General features: G+C 48.9%; 1 protein-coding gene across 1 annotated transcript in view; it reads right to left on the minus strand.

Annotated features, from left to right (window-relative positions):
* KMT2B (lysine methyltransferase 2B) overlaps positions 1-15,208 on the minus strand; it is a 77,165-nt gene that overhangs the window by 19,499 nt on the left and 42,458 nt on the right. Inside the window, 12 exon segments of the mRNA XM_032227095.1 lie at positions 1,177-1,297; positions 1,570-1,728; positions 4,067-4,204; positions 5,960-6,063; positions 7,911-8,035; positions 9,424-9,497; positions 10,092-10,181; positions 10,267-10,359; positions 11,116-11,300; positions 12,728-12,841; positions 14,390-14,507; positions 14,775-14,870. Of these exon segments, the coding sequence (XP_032082986.1) occupies positions 1,177-1,297; positions 1,570-1,728; positions 4,067-4,204; positions 5,960-6,063; positions 7,911-8,035; positions 9,424-9,497; positions 10,092-10,181; positions 10,267-10,359; positions 11,116-11,300; positions 12,728-12,841; positions 14,390-14,507; positions 14,775-14,870 (1,417 nt within the window).

The raw sequence follows: 15,208 nt of genomic DNA on the forward strand, positions 1-15,208 counted from the left end.
CCGAAACAATATGGAGGACCTTCAGAATGCTATTCCATCATTGAGGAAGGTTGGCTCCAGAGAAGATACTTCTCTAGATACTAGTAGTAGTAGCACTTAAGACTTATATACCGCTTCACAGTGTTTTACAGCCCTCTCTAAGCCAGTGTTGGCGAAACTTTTCAGCATTGAGTGCCGAAACGGGAGACACATGAAGGGGGGGGAGAGCACTGGAAGCCAGAAGAGCAGCTCCGTGGCGTGCATGCGCTCACTGGGAAGCTGGTCTCCCGATTTCTGGAGCGCATGGGCACGCAAAGACCAGCTGGCCAGTGCACATGTCAGAAACCAGAAGCTCAGTTTCCCAGGGTGTGCATGCGCACCAGGGAGCTGCTCTTCCAGGTTCCAGTGCTCCTGTGCATGCGAAGACCAGCTGGCCAGAGCGCATGTGCCCACCAGAACCCAGAAGAGCACTGCTGGCATGCCCGGAGAGATGGCTCTGCATGCCACTTCTCGCATGCGTGCCATTGGTTCGCCATCCCGGCTCTAAGCGGTTTACACGGTCAGCCTCTTGCCCCCCACAACAATCTGGGTCCTCATTTTACCAACATCGGAAGGACGGAAGGCAGAATCAACCGTGAGCCGGTCAAGATTGAACTCCTGGCAGTGAGCAGAGTATGCCTGCAATACTGCATTCTAACCACTGCCCCACCAGGGCCCACCTAGACACAAAGGTAGCTGTCGATGCAGCGCTTGGAGGGAACGTTTTCTTTAATATTCTCACCCAGGCCTTCCCACAGAAGCCACCAAGACCAGGTTTAATTCGCATTCCAGTGATGTGAACCAGTGTCCATAAACTGCTCCCATTCATTTCCATGTGGGGGGGAAAAAAAGTACTACTAGGGAGGAGAACCTGTTCTTTTGGAAACACATGGCACCTCCTTCACCATGCAATGCTCTCAGGTATGGCCCCATTTTGCTTCCACGCAATCCGAGGATGAGCACTGCCAGAGGAGGAGGCATGAACCTGAGGGCTGCAGGGACATTTCCAGATCAGGTCCTCTTTACTCCTCAGCCCTTAAATTCATTCCCACGTCCACCACAAGAACCTCCACCTTATGGGAGATGTAATCTACTCATCTACCCTGGATCCCAATGCTTCCTTAGCCCACCGCTGCTCGTTCGCCTCCCCTCAAGTACCTATCATCATGTGGATGGTATCCGGCTCCAGGCCCACCATGAATTTCCTCTTGAAGCTGATTCCCTCAAAGTCGACATAGACCCTCCGTAGGACATCAAACCCATCTTCAGCGACGATCTCCTAGAGGGCAGGCAGAATGGACAGCTTCACACAGTGCTCATTCATAATTGTGTCACCGGAAGATGTATACACACACACACACACGCCACATTCTTTGCAGATTGCACACCTATAGAAAACCCAGCTCACTCCTCCGGCATTCAAAAGCCAGGAGCGATGAAATTCTCCCAGCCATGACCTTTTCATCCCAGCATTCATGGAAACTCCTGCATTGTCCACTCCTCCCCCTGGCAATTCTCCTGCACCCCCTTCTCCCTCCCGTCCCCTTTTACCGTTCCATCCAGGAGGTCAACGTGCTTCTGGCAGAAAACTTTTTTGTCCTCCTGGAAAGTACAATGGCAGAGGCGGGCACACATGAAGTGGTAATTACTGAGACAGGCAGAGAGGCAGCAGCCCACCGTGGCCCCGGTGCGTTGACAGTGCTCACAGCGCTAGAGCAGGGGAAAAAAGAGAGGGGGGGGAGGGATGGAGGGAGGGGGGGAGAGAGAGTGAGTGAGGGAGAGAGAGGGTGAGGGAGGGAGGGAGAGAGAGAGAGGGTGAGGGAGGGAGGGAGAGAGAGAGAGGGAGAGAGAGGGAGGGAGAGAGGGAGGGGGAGAGAGAGGGAGGGAAGGGGAGAGAGAGAGGGAGGGAAGGGGAGAGAGAGAGGGAGGGAAGGGGAGAGAGAGAGGGAGGGAAGGGGAGGGAGAGAGGGGGGAGGGATAGAGAGAGGGAGAGGGAAAGAGAGGGAGAGGGAGAGAGGAGGGGGAGGTTTAGGTTAAGGAGGGTGGGCCATGTCACTTACAGCAGCCCAAAACTACTTGAGTTTGCTGCTGTCATCTAATTATTTTTTGTACTGTGCTAACAAGACATATAAGCACCCAATTCTTGTGCTTGCCATGCTCTCCCTTCCCTACGATCTCTCCCACATCATTAAGCGAGCCCAATCAGCTACAAAAAGTAGGTATGGCACTCTCGTAGTCCAGCGTTCCCCAACCTTTCTGGGTTGATGGCCCAGTGCAGAGGAGGGGAGAGGGGATGGTTTTGCGTGGAGGAGCAAATGTGTGCACACAGCTTCATTTGTGTGAGCGGCAGGCGCACGTGCGTACTGCAGGCGCAAGTGGAGTGCAAGTGCTAGAACCCGCTACGACCACAAGTGGGGTTGCAAGCGCATGTGCCAGACCACAAGCGCGTACTGCCCGCTGCAAGCACACTCCAGTTGCAAAGAGCCCATAGCCCAGTAGTAGGCTGCGGCCCACAGGTTGGGGGCCCTTGTTGTAGTTTACTCCAGAGGTCCCCAACCCCCGGTCTGCAGCATGCCAGGAATTGGGCCACGCAAACAAGTGAAACCCCATCCACAGGATGCAGGCAACATGTGAAACCATGTCCCCTCTGGTCTGTGGAAAAACATTATCTCCACGGAAACGGAGGCCCAAAAGGTTGGGGGCCATTGGCCTCCTCAACTTCTCTTTCAGATTAATATTGCCGTGTCAGGACTCTGAAAATAGAAGGATTCAAAATGGTTTCCCAGAAGGTGCAAGTTTTGCTTTTGCTGCCTTGGACATAACTGCACATTTGTTCTGACCCACTTTTGAGTCTTTGGGGCTCAGGCAGAATTGACATCAGCACCCCGGCTGGAACCCGGAGCAGATCTTCCAGCAGCATCAGCCGCTGGGATGCTACAGTGTTACCCGACATGGAACATCTGGTATGAACAACAGATCTAACATAATAACAATTCTGGGTTTTATTTATAGCAATAGCAATAGCAGTAGACTTATATACCGCTTCATAGGGCTTTCAGCCCTCTCTAAGCGGTTTACAGAGAGTCAGCATATTGCCCCCAACAATCTGGGTCCTCGGAAGGATGGAAGGCTGAGTCAACCCTGAGCCGGTGAGATTTGAACCGCTGAACTGCTGATCTAGCAGTAGCCTGCAGTGCTGCATTTAACCACTGCGCCACCTTGGCTCTTATTTCCCCTTGTTTTATTTACTTTATATACCGTATTTTTTCGGATTATAAGATGCACCTGACTATAAGAAGCATCTAAATTGAGAAAAGGAAAACAACAACGAAAAAGGCTTTGGTCTCCGCATGCCGCATTTTCAGCCCTTTTTGGGGGACCTTTTTTCGGCACTTTTCCACCCATCTTTCTACCCGTTTTTAGGCTTTTTTTAGCCCGTTTTTTATGCTTTTTTCAGCTCCCCACCAAAGCGTCAAAAATGGCCCCAAAAAGCCTTGAAAATGAGCCGAAAAAGCCTAAAAAATGTGTAACCCCCCCCTCAAAAACGGGCTGAAAAAGCCTCAAAAGCAGGCCAAAAAAGGCTTGAAAACAGGGCGTGCAGAGTCCAAAAAATGTCCAGCGGGCAGGTGGGGCTTCGGCAATATTCGGTCTATAAGACGCACAGATATTTTCACCCTCTTTTGGGAGACAAAAAGATGCATCTTATAGTCCAAAAAACACAGTATATAACATTCAAATTCCACGGGACAGTGTGTGATCTGGATACAGTTATTTTTGAACAATCATAACCCACATATTTATTGCTGTATTCATCATATTAATAACAATTCTGGTTTTGAGGCCACCCCTCCCATCTCTGGCGCAAGAATTCACATTATAACACTGACATCCTGTACAAAATGTGCCAGGATGGACTGATAAAAGTGATCTGCAATAAGAACCAACAATGTTTTCAAGGTGTGCTTCCTCTGGAGGGGGCCTATTCTTGCTCCTCCTTCAAATAAGAGGGGAGAGCAGAGAGGGGAGAGCAGGAATGACCCAAACTCACCATCTGCCGGCCCCGAGCCACAGCAGCATGTACGTTCTTCAAGGAGCCATCGTTCTCTTCAAAGACCTCTGCTGACCAGATGGCGCAGTTGACATGAGTCCATTCGTTTTGGCCAATGTACAGCAGCCTCCCTGCGTCCTAGAGAGAAGGGATTTGGAGGAGAGGGGATGCGTGTTTGGTTCTAATTTAATACGGTTTGCGAATCCCATTGTGGTTGATTGCCTAGCATTACTGTTAGCCCTCAACTTACAACAGGGGTGTCAAACTCAAAGCCCGCGGGCCAGAGTCGGCCCATGGGGTGCTTAGATCTGGCCGGTGGGGCTGCCCTGGAAACAGTGAAGGACTGGCCCACGGTGCCTCTCCCAGTGAAAACGGAGCTCTGTTTTCGCTGGCAGGTGGTGGCAGGAAGCTGTCACAATCGAAAATGGAGTGTGGGAGCCTGTTTTAGGTGGCAGAGCCACCACAGGTGCCCACAACACGAGTGATGTTGAACTGGCCATGCCCCCGATTGCCCCCCCCCCCTTCCGAGGTCAAACACAACCCTGATACGGCCCTCAATGAAATCGAGTTTGACACCCCTAACTTATAAAGTCCGTTCAAAGGTACAACCACACTGAGAAAAAAATGACTTATGAGTGTTTTTCATACTAAGGACCATTGCACAGGGGTGAAATTCAGCAGGTTCTAACAGGTTCTGGAGAACCGGTAGCAGAAATTTTGAGCAGTTCGGAGAACGGGCAAATACCACCTCTGGCTGGCCCCCGAGTCGGGTGGGAATGGAGATTTTGCAGTATCCTTCTTCTCTTGCCACACTCACCAAGTAGTTTAAAAAGTTTGAGTTTCACCACTGCCATTGCTACCTACCTATGATCCAAATTCAGATGCTTGGCAACTGGTTCATATTTATGACGGTTGTAGTCCCCTGGGGGGGGGTCATGTGATCCCCTTTTCCAGACCAGCAACGTCAAAGGGGAAACCAGATTCATTTAACCATTGTGTTACTAACTCAACAACTGCAGTGATTCACTTACCAACCGTGGCAAGAAAGGTCACAAAACGGGGCAACATTCCCTTAACAACTGTCTCGCTTAGAAAGAAATGTCGGGCTCAACTGTGGTGGCTAGTCAAGGTCTTACGTTTATGTGTAAATCTGGGCATTATGGCTTGTACAACAGACCATGATGTAGCAGCTAATCAAATAGTACCCCATCACCTATTTTATTTTTAAATTCCAAATGCTGTTTATGGAGTTCAAGGGATGCTAATATGCAGCGGTTCTTTCCGACAATGACGATCTTCAGGTTCAGAGCTGGCATGCTATGGCACATGACCAGTTGTGGGAGGAGTGATTTGAGGTAGCACATCTACACTAGTGATCCTCAACCTGTGGTCTGCAGACCCCGAGGGGAGGGGGGGCACGATGCCATCACAGGGGGGGGGGAGTGCAAAGACCTGAAGGAATGTTATGTTTTAAATCTTAAGTCTCGAGGGGTTCGTGGCCAGAAAAGGTGAAGAATACATGAGAGTCACCATCCCAAAAGTGGTTTTTTTTTTTTCAAGAGGCAACTGGACTTCCTGGTTTTTCTTTGGAAGACGTTTTGCTTCTCCTCCAAGAAGTTTCTTCAGCTCTGACTGGATGGTGGGGAAAGGAGGCGAAGAATGAGTCAGAGCTGAAGCAGCTTCTTGGAGGAGAAGCGAAACGCCCTCAAAGAAAAACAAAGAGAGTCCAGTTGCTCTCTTGAAAAAAGGTCCTGTGGGACAACCATGACTTGGGAGGACTGAGAATCTCCATAGACATTGAGAATCGCTGATCTACAGTTCTTGTAGGACATCCTGAGGTTGGCCATTTCAAGAGCCGAGGACTTAGGGATGACCCGGCAGGACCACTTTTACCTTGGAAGGAGCATCTCCAAACTGAAGGCAGAGAGCGCACTGCCTCTTATCCTCAGGGTCCGCCAACAGCTGCTGCGGAGGGACATGCTCTGGATCTTTCCCAGCTGCAAGGAGAAAGAAAGAAAAACATTGGCTTTTGATCTCTGGTCCCTAAAAGGTAAAGGTTCCCCCTCCGCACATGCGGGCTAGTCATTCCTGACTCTAGGGGGCGGTGCCCATCTCCGTTTCAAAGCCAAAGAGCCAGCGCTCTCCGAAGATGTCTCCGTGGTCATATGGTCGGCATGACTAAACGTAGACGGTGCACGGGACGCTGTTACCTTCCCACCAAAGGTGGTTTCCTATTTTTCTACTTGCATTTTTACATGCTTTTGAACTGCTAGGTTGGCAGAAGCTGGGACAAGTAACGGGAGCTCACTCCATTACGCGGACCACTGAACTGCCGACCTTTCTTGTCTAAGACAAGCTCAGTGTCTTAGCCACTGAGCCACTCCATTCCTTTATCTCCATTCCTTACAATCGCTCTAACATTTCCTCAGAGCACAGGAGATCCTCAAAGAGGAGACAGCATATTTATGCCACAGAAAGAACGCCAGAATATCTCCTGGTAAAATCAGAAAGGCCAGCCTTCTGCCCTTCTAATATGCCAGATGGTAACTCTCACACTCTTCACAGATTAACTCTGTCAGTAACTCTGTAATTCTGCAGTAACTCTGCACAGTGACAGATAGGACAGTGCTCTAGAGGGTTAACATCATTGCCCAGAGGATCATTGGTTGCCCTCTCCCCACTTTGGAAGAGCTTTATAGCTTCCGCTGTCTTAAAAAAGTTTAAAACATTCTTAAAGATCCATCTCATCCTGGGCGCCTTTTTTTTAACTATTACCATTTGGCAGACGGTACAGGGCAATAGAAACAAGGAGAAATAGGCTGAAAAACAGAAGATGGCACTTAATTTTGTTGTACAAGGTGCAACGGCAATAAAGTAAAACTATTACTATTACTTCTGATTGATTGTGCTGGGTGGAAAGTTTGTAATCCAGCTCATCTGCTGGTTGGCCTGATGATGACCAAATGGAGCAGTTCCAGGGTGGAAGTGATTGCTCGATTGATGGCAGACTCCCCCATCCCATCACCACCCCTTGTGCAGCGCTCTCCATCCAACCGTCTTTTGGGTTATCATCTTGATGTATCCTCATTGCATCCTTTTTCATTATTTATTTCATGGTTCTATTGTTTTACTCCTGTTTACACTCCTTCCATTTTCTTCCCTTCAAATATTTTGACTTGTCAAACTAGAGTAGCCCCGCGGAGAGTCAGGCAGCAAATAAATTTAACAAACAAACAATATTTTGGAGAGGGCTGCATTGTAGAAGGCTGCTATAGACAGTATTACAGTATTCCCCAACTCAAGGTCCCTGGGCCGGATCTGGGCTGCAGGGTGCTTAAATCTGGCCCATGGGAAGACCTGGAAATGTCAAAGGACCGGCCCACGGTGCCTCTGCCAGCCAAAACGAGGCCTCTGAGTGGCCAGTTTTTGCCTGGCAGAGCGCTACGGGATGCCGAAAACGGGCCGTGAGGGACCTTCAGGTGGCCTGGTTTTGGCCGGCAGTGTATAGCTGGAGGCCACAGAGGCCAAAACCGAGGCGCGAGGGGGAGCTTTCCCCCAACACCCTATTTTGGTTGGCAGGGTGCTGCAGGAGGCATCGATCCGTCTCCCTCCCTGCTCTCTGCTTCCCCACCCCTTCCTACGACACTGATCCGGCCCTGGAAGAAACCCAGTTTGACACCTCTGCAGTATTTGAACAGAAATCTGGCTCAAAAGAAGGAAGTGTTTATGTATTGGGGAGATGTGGGGGTGAGAAGAAAGCCCCCTTTAGCAATTGTGGGTCTGAAGGTGTCTGGAAGCAAAGGGAAAAGGCCTGAGCCTTGAGGCCTTACCATCAAAGCCTTACCTATGTTTTCAGGGCCAACAGAACTCAGGTGGCTGTTGTGAGTTGAGCTGATCTCTTGTGGCTGCCTCCACTGGGCATAGATGTGGTCAGAGGAAGGAGGCAGAACTGCGTTGGGAAGCATACCACTATCAGAAGAGCGGGGGGGGGGGGGGAAACAGGAAACCATCAGAAGCTGCAGAGGCTATCCAACATGTTTTTTCCCCCCTCTCAAACAGGTGAGAGTTGCACTAGGCCCCCCAACTGTTGTCCTTCGTATCCCTCATTGTGGATCAAGCTGACTGGAATTGAAGAGAGTTACAGGTGAGCAAGAGGTGAAAGGTTTCAGGAATCTTGCTTAACTGTAGCCTGGAAAATGCAAGATTCAGCACTGAAAATAGAACTTTTTTTTTTCTTGCATCTGGGCTTTGTTCTTTTTTTAATTTCCCCTTTGGGTTCTTTACTTGCACTTTTAATGGAAAGATGAATTAGGGAGACAGGTAGAAACATTTGAAATGAAAGGGAAGAGAAGAATGGGACACAAAATCAGCCACGGCAAATACAGGTAGTCCTCAACTCACAACCACAACTAAGCCTGGAATTTTGGTCATGATGGGTCACTGCAATCATAAGTCCATGTGGCCAGACTCGGTTTTATGACCCATTATTATGACAGTTTTTAAGTGGGTCACCATGGTTGCAATTCCAAATCCAGCTTAACTAATGGACTTTTTTTTTCTCCTGGAAAATGGCAAGAAAGAAACAAAGCATGTTCAGGTGACCAAGGGACACTGCAACCAGTCACAAAAGCAAGCTGGTTGGACGGGGGAGAGGATGGGAGGGAGGGTGAGAAGGAAGGGAGGGAGTGGATCGGGAGAGAGGAGTGGTAGAGGGGGAGGGGAAGTAGGGTAGAGGGGGATGATGGAGGGAAGATAGAAAGTTGGAGGGGGGTGGAAGAAAGAAGTGTATGGAGAGTGGAGGAGGTATATTGGGTTTGTATTTTTTTGGGTATTGTTGACAAGAGGAATTGCTGCGATTAATGTTTAATGTTGTATGGCGCCGGCTATGCACAGTATATATGTGAGTGTATGAAAATGAAAAATGGAAAATAAAACTTTTAAATAGAAACAAAAGCAAGCTGGTTGCCAATAATTGTGGGGATGATGCGATGGAGAAATGGGCAACGGAGCAGCCAGCACAAAGGAAGGAGGAAAGAAAGCGTTCCATTGCCCATTTCTCCATTGCAGTGCAGAGAACCCACTGTGATAGCGGAGTTGTGTGTGTGTGAGATGGGGGGGGGGGAGTATTTAACAACCCGTATGCCTGAACCAGTGTGAACCACCTGAATACCACCGTCCCCATCCCCCAGTCCGCAGAGCCTGAAAGGTTGGGGGACTGCAATTAATTTGGTGCACCGAATTCATTTCATGGGGTAACGAAGGGCCTCTCTGCTTCCAATAGCCCCCGTCCGATAGATCCCATATCACCCAATATGACTTTGGAAAAGACTTCCTTATTTTGGCTTCTCAGTACTCACTTGGGAAGGGAGGTGTTGCGGGTCCAGTGCTTTGTGTCCAGAGCATCAAACCAACTGAAATACTTTCCCATCAGCTGGAAAGACAAGACAAAGAGCTCTTCAGAAGGCTACGTAGACAGGGAGCAGTTCCCATGCAGCAGAACAAACCAAGAACTCTATTCCAAACTTAGGACAAAAACTTGCAAACCCAGGATACTGACTTCCAAACCTGAAATGCAGTCCAGACAGTGGTTCTAACCTGGAAGTTTGCCTAACCCTGACAGAGGTTATACATAACTATAGGAGAGAAGGTAGGTGAGGCTAAGAAGGAACAGACGGTCTATGGCAGGGGTCAGCAACCCGCGGCTCTGCAGCCGCATGTGGCTCTTTCATCCCTCTGCTGCGGCTCCCTGTTGCTGGTCGGCTCCACAATTGATAGGGTTTTCGGTTAGGACAGGTAGAGGAAAAAGGATGCCATGCTAGGAGGAGACTCTATGGTGGGGGAAGTGGACTTCCAGTTGGTTCCAAAATTGAACCCGGGAAAGTGGGGGGGAGCCTTCCGGTTCGTGGCTCTTTGAGTGTTTAAGGTTGCCAACCCCTGCTCTATGCATACCTGCTCACTTTAATCCTCATGTCAACTAAATGAATTCAAGAGACCATCTTCCACCACCAACAGGGGAGGGGAGTACCTCAATATAGAGTTCCTTTGCAGTGAAGGTGACCTCTTCTTCCTCTGTTTGTCCCAATAGGACTCCCACTATGTCCTCATTGAAGCTGTGCTGCAGAGAGAGAGAAAGCTCAATGGAGGTCACGAGTAGCTCCCGCACTCCGGGTCTTGGACGTCATGCTTTTCTCCACACTCACCACAGACGAGTAATGTCCCTGTTCAAAGAGCTTGTTGACTGTGCGCAGGTCGCAGGGCCGGAGGTGAACCTTCACGCCATCATCCGGACAGCACTGCAGAGAGCAAACAGGTGAGGAAAAGGTGCTGCTGTCATGCGGATTACAATTTCTACCATAAGCCACGCCCTCCTGGGACAATTCTTGTGGCCCGTCGGCTGCCAGCAGAGCTAGCTGCAGAGTCAGACGAGGAGGAGATGAAGGGGGAGTCTGTGGGCCGGCTTCAGAGCCTTTGGAAGGCTCTGATAAGGAAACAGCATCAGAGACAGGTAAAGGTTCCCCTCGCACATATGCACTAGTCGTTCCCGACTCTAGGGGGCGGTGCTCATCTCCGTTTCAAAGCCGAAGAGCCAGCGCTGTCCGAAGACATTTCCGTGGTCATGTGGCCCTCATGACTCAACGCTGAAGGCGCAGGGAACACTGTTACCTTCCCACCAAAGGTGGTCCCTATTTTTCTACTTGCATTTTTACATGCTTTCCAACTGCTAGGTTGGCAGAAGCTGGGACAAGTAACGAGAGCTCACTCTGTTACGCGGTGCTAGGGATTCGAACCTCCAAACTGCTGACCTTTAACATCCGGTTCGCCCCAACCGGTCTGAACCAGCTGAATCCCATCCCTGGGCAGATCCAGAGAAACAAATTGTACACTCACAAGGGCTCTAACCTCCCTAGCCCAGTGCCCGGGAGAATGTCTGCCTAATTGGCAGCCAGTGCATTTGGTCACCTACACCACTTTGCCTTACCACATTTTGTTGGGGAAAGAAAGAGAGGAAAATAGAGAAATGCTCCCACACGATGCTCTGGAAACCATACCTGTGCACACTGCATCAGTGGCGCCACACATTTGGAGCTGAGCAACCCTTGCAGCACCTGCCGCAGCCCCTTGCGCAGCTCTGAGTGAAGGACCTCTCGCCACTTGGTCTTATCACTGCCACAGCAGGGTCGGCATGCATACACCACGCTCTCCGGCAAGTTAGACAAGATCTCGTAGCCCTCGTCTGGAAGAGACAGGAAAGGAGGACATCTCTCATGCTCGTCCCTAGGCTGATTGACACTCCATTTTTTTTTCTTCACGCCTTCTTGCTTTAACAAAGCTTGCCTTAACAAAGCTGCATTTATGCAATACCAAATCCAGCTGGGGAGACCGCTCCCCCCCACAACACACACACACACAAAGGGGAAAACACCATGAAGGGCACACAATTCTAAAACAAAGCAAAATAACTGCTGCTGCAACTCTTCTGATAACACTGATGGTTTTTCCCACATATAGGTAGTCCTCGACTTGCGACAGTTCATTTAGTGACCGTTTAAAGTTACAACGGCGCTGGAAAATGTGACTCATGACCGTTTTTCAGAGTTAAGACTTTCACAGCATCCCCGTGATCGTGCAATCGAAATTCAGATGCTTGGCAACCGCTTTATATTTATGGCTGCTGCGGTGTCCCAAGAGTTATCAGTTATCCTCTTCTGATAAGCAAAGCCATATAGAGCCGAGGTGGCGCAGTGGTTAGAGTGCAGCACTGCAGGCTACTTCAGCTGACTGCAGTTCTGCAGTTCGGCTGTTCAAATCTCACCGGCTCAAGGTTGACTCAACCTTCCATCCTTCCGAGGTGGGTAAAATGAGGACCCGGATTGTTGGGGGGGGTGACAGGCTGACTCTGTAAACCACTTACAGAGGGCTGAAAGCCCTATGAAGCGGTATATAAGTCTAACTGCTATTGCTATTGCTATTCACTTAACCACCGGGTTACTAACTTATCATCAACTGCAGTGCTTCACTTAAGAAATATGGCAAGAAAGGTTGTGAAATGGGGCAAGACTCGCTTAACAAATGTCTCACTTAACAACAGACATTTGGGGCTCAATTGCTGTCGTAAATTGGGGATTACCTGCAATATCTGGATTCAGATTTGACGCTAAGTTTCATGCCGTGTCTAAAATGAACGGCGACTTTGAAAACTGCCGTTTATAGGTTGCCTGATCTAACCTACTTGTTGAATACCCTGCTTGAAAAAAAATAGTGCAGGGGTGTCAAACTCAATTTCATTCATTCAGGGCTGTGCTTGACCTGTGTGGGCGTGGCCAGCTTGACACACCGATCTGCATGTTTCCTCTTCCCATTGGGTAGAGTGGGTCGAAGCCACACTGGCCTGATGGTTCCCCTTTGCCTTGGGGAGACCAGGGCGGTCTAGTGGTAGGATCCGACCACATTGTGGGCTGAATCCAGCCCGCAGGCCTTGAGTTTGACACCCCTGTAATAATGTAATGAGTGAAGCCAGTCTGGAAGGGATTTTGATGTAACCACAATGAGATCCATCATCTTAGGCCTAGCCCTAATTCCCTTCAAAATGTGAATGGACAACAAAATAGCTTGTCCCTGCTCAGCCTCCTGAACGAAACCATATTGCTCCAGACAACAAACCTGAAAGTCCCTCGCACTTGGCATGAACCCAGTGGTCGCAGTTGGCACACTGCATCATCTTGCTCTCGTAGTCATTGTCTTCGTAACAGTGCAAGCAGATCGGGCAGTAGTTCCCTGCATGAGGAAGAGAGAGACTACATTAGGGGATACAATGTAGTCATCCGGCTTCTGAAGCAAAGGTTAAGATTTCAACGTTTGCTCCACTGATACCAGTGATGGGATTCAGCCGGTTCGCACCACTTCGGGAGAACCCGTTGTTAACTTTCTGAGCAGTTTGGTGAAGTGGCTCTTGGAAGAAATCATTAGGGCAGAGAACCGGTTGTTAAATTATTTGAATCCCATCACTGACTGATACCATGTACTTCAATATCCAAACAACATTTAGCTAACAAAAAACTTGGAACACCTATAAAAACAGAACAGAAGCTGTGGGCCATAAAGCAGAATCGTAACTGTGCCTCAGTGTAGAGAAACAGAACAAAAACTAAAATGCCTAAAAATTAAATCATTTTTGCCTGCCACCTGAAATCAGGTAGTCTGGTGGAATGGAGAAAATGTGGGCTAAAACTGAGGAGACCGAGGTTGAAGTCTTATTCTTTTTTTAATAAATTTTTACATATCATGGTCATTGAAGCTTTTTAAACCAGCGGATTAAAAACCAATACAAAGCAATATAAAGTAAAGAGAAAAAGAAATAAATCAAGAAAAAAAAAGCAAAAGCTGGTAGGAAAAAAGGTGGAGAACACCCCCCCCCCCCAAAAAAAAACCAGCCAAGCTATAAAAAGCGGCTTCCGATATTCTTCACAGCAGTTGTAAGAGCACAGATATATTTTAATCTCTCTGCAGTTACATCGTTCAGGTTCAAGTCAATGGAGCAGCCTTCCATTCTTAGCCCAACCTACCCTATAAGGCTGTTCCTATGGGGGGAAACTGGTAGGAGTAATCTACATCTCTGTAAAAATACAGGTAATGCATAGGCAAGAACTACCTCGGAAAGCGAGTATAGGGTAATAGTTAAAAGGATGGGCTGGCACCAGAGACTAATGGTCCATAAATTCATTAAACGTATGTCCTTTTAATGAACCATTTGCTAAGCGTTGGATTGATAACGATGGTGAGCTACAGTGGCGCAGTGGTGATAGTGCAGTATTGCAGGCGTACTCTGCCCATTGCCAAGAGTTTGATCCTGACTGGCTCAAAGTTGACTCAGCCTTCTATCCTTCCAAGGTGGGTAAAACAGAGGTGGTATTCAGCAGGTTCTGACCAGTTCTGGAGAACTGGTAGTGGAAACTTTGAGTAGTTCAGAGAACCGGTAAATGCCACCTCTGAATAGATGGCCCCGCGCCATCTATTCCTTGCCATCTGAGTCCCAGTTGATCGGGAGGGAATGGAGATTTTACAGTATCCTTCCCCTGCCATGCCCACCACACCATGCCATGCCCACAAAGCCATGCCACGCCCACCAAGACACACCCACAGTACCGGTAGTAAAAAAAAAATTGAATCCTTCCACTGGGGTAAAATGAGGACCCAGATTTTGGGGGCCAAAAGGCTGATTCTTAGAGAGGGCTGTGAAAGCACTGCGAAGCGGTATGCAAGTCTAAAGTGCTGTTGCTGTAACGGAAACTTTGGAAACTTTTCAGAGGATTTTACTGCGCTCACCTTTATTGTACAGCACAGAGCAGGCAGAACAGAGACTGTAATCGCTGGACCATTCCGTGTCCCAGTTTTTCCCCGGCGCTGTCCCACAGCTTTTGCAGCGGATGCAGGCAGAACAGATCTGAAGGAAGCAGAAAGCAAAGGATTCCACAATTGCAGTATAGGGGACAGTTGAGCCTGCAGTAACAAAGATTGTAGAGTTGACTCACTCTCATTCTCTACTCTAGTGTTTCTCAACCTTGTCCACTTTTTTTAAGATATGTGGATTTCAACTCCCAGAACTGAAAGTCAGCCAGCATAGCAGGCTGGGGAATTCTGGGGACTGAAAGTTCACAACCCTTAAAAGTTGCAGAGGGTTGAGAAACACCGCCCTACGTTTTCTACTTACCCAGCCCTTCCTCTTACGGAATGGTTTGGTGGGATAGTTGGGGCCAAGACAGGCCAAGTGATAACAGTTCCTGCAGCGCTCACACTCCAGCAGTTGCTGTCGCGGGTTATAGAAGAAAGAAAGAAAGGGAGTAAGGGGGCGTGAAACAGCAAGCTGCTACCCCTGCTACCCACGGTGGCGCAGTGGTTAGAGGGCAGTACTGCAGGCTACTTCTGCTGCCTGCCGGCTGCCTGCAATTTGGCAGTTCAAGTTTCACCAGGCTCAAGGTTGACTCAGCCTTCCCAGCTTCCGAGGCCGGTTAAATGAGGACCCAGATTGTTGGGGGTAAGAGGCTGACTGTAAATCACTTAGAGAGGGCTGTAAAGCGGTATATAAGTCTAAATGCTATTGCTATTTTGAATGCCTCACATCTCCTAAATGAGAACTCTGATCAG

Source organism: Thamnophis elegans, chromosome 12 (genome assembly GCF_009769535.1).
Source record: "Thamnophis elegans isolate rThaEle1 chromosome 12, rThaEle1.pri, whole genome shotgun sequence".
In the NCBI taxonomy this organism is placed as follows: domain Eukaryota; kingdom Metazoa; phylum Chordata; class Lepidosauria; order Squamata; family Colubridae; genus Thamnophis; species Thamnophis elegans.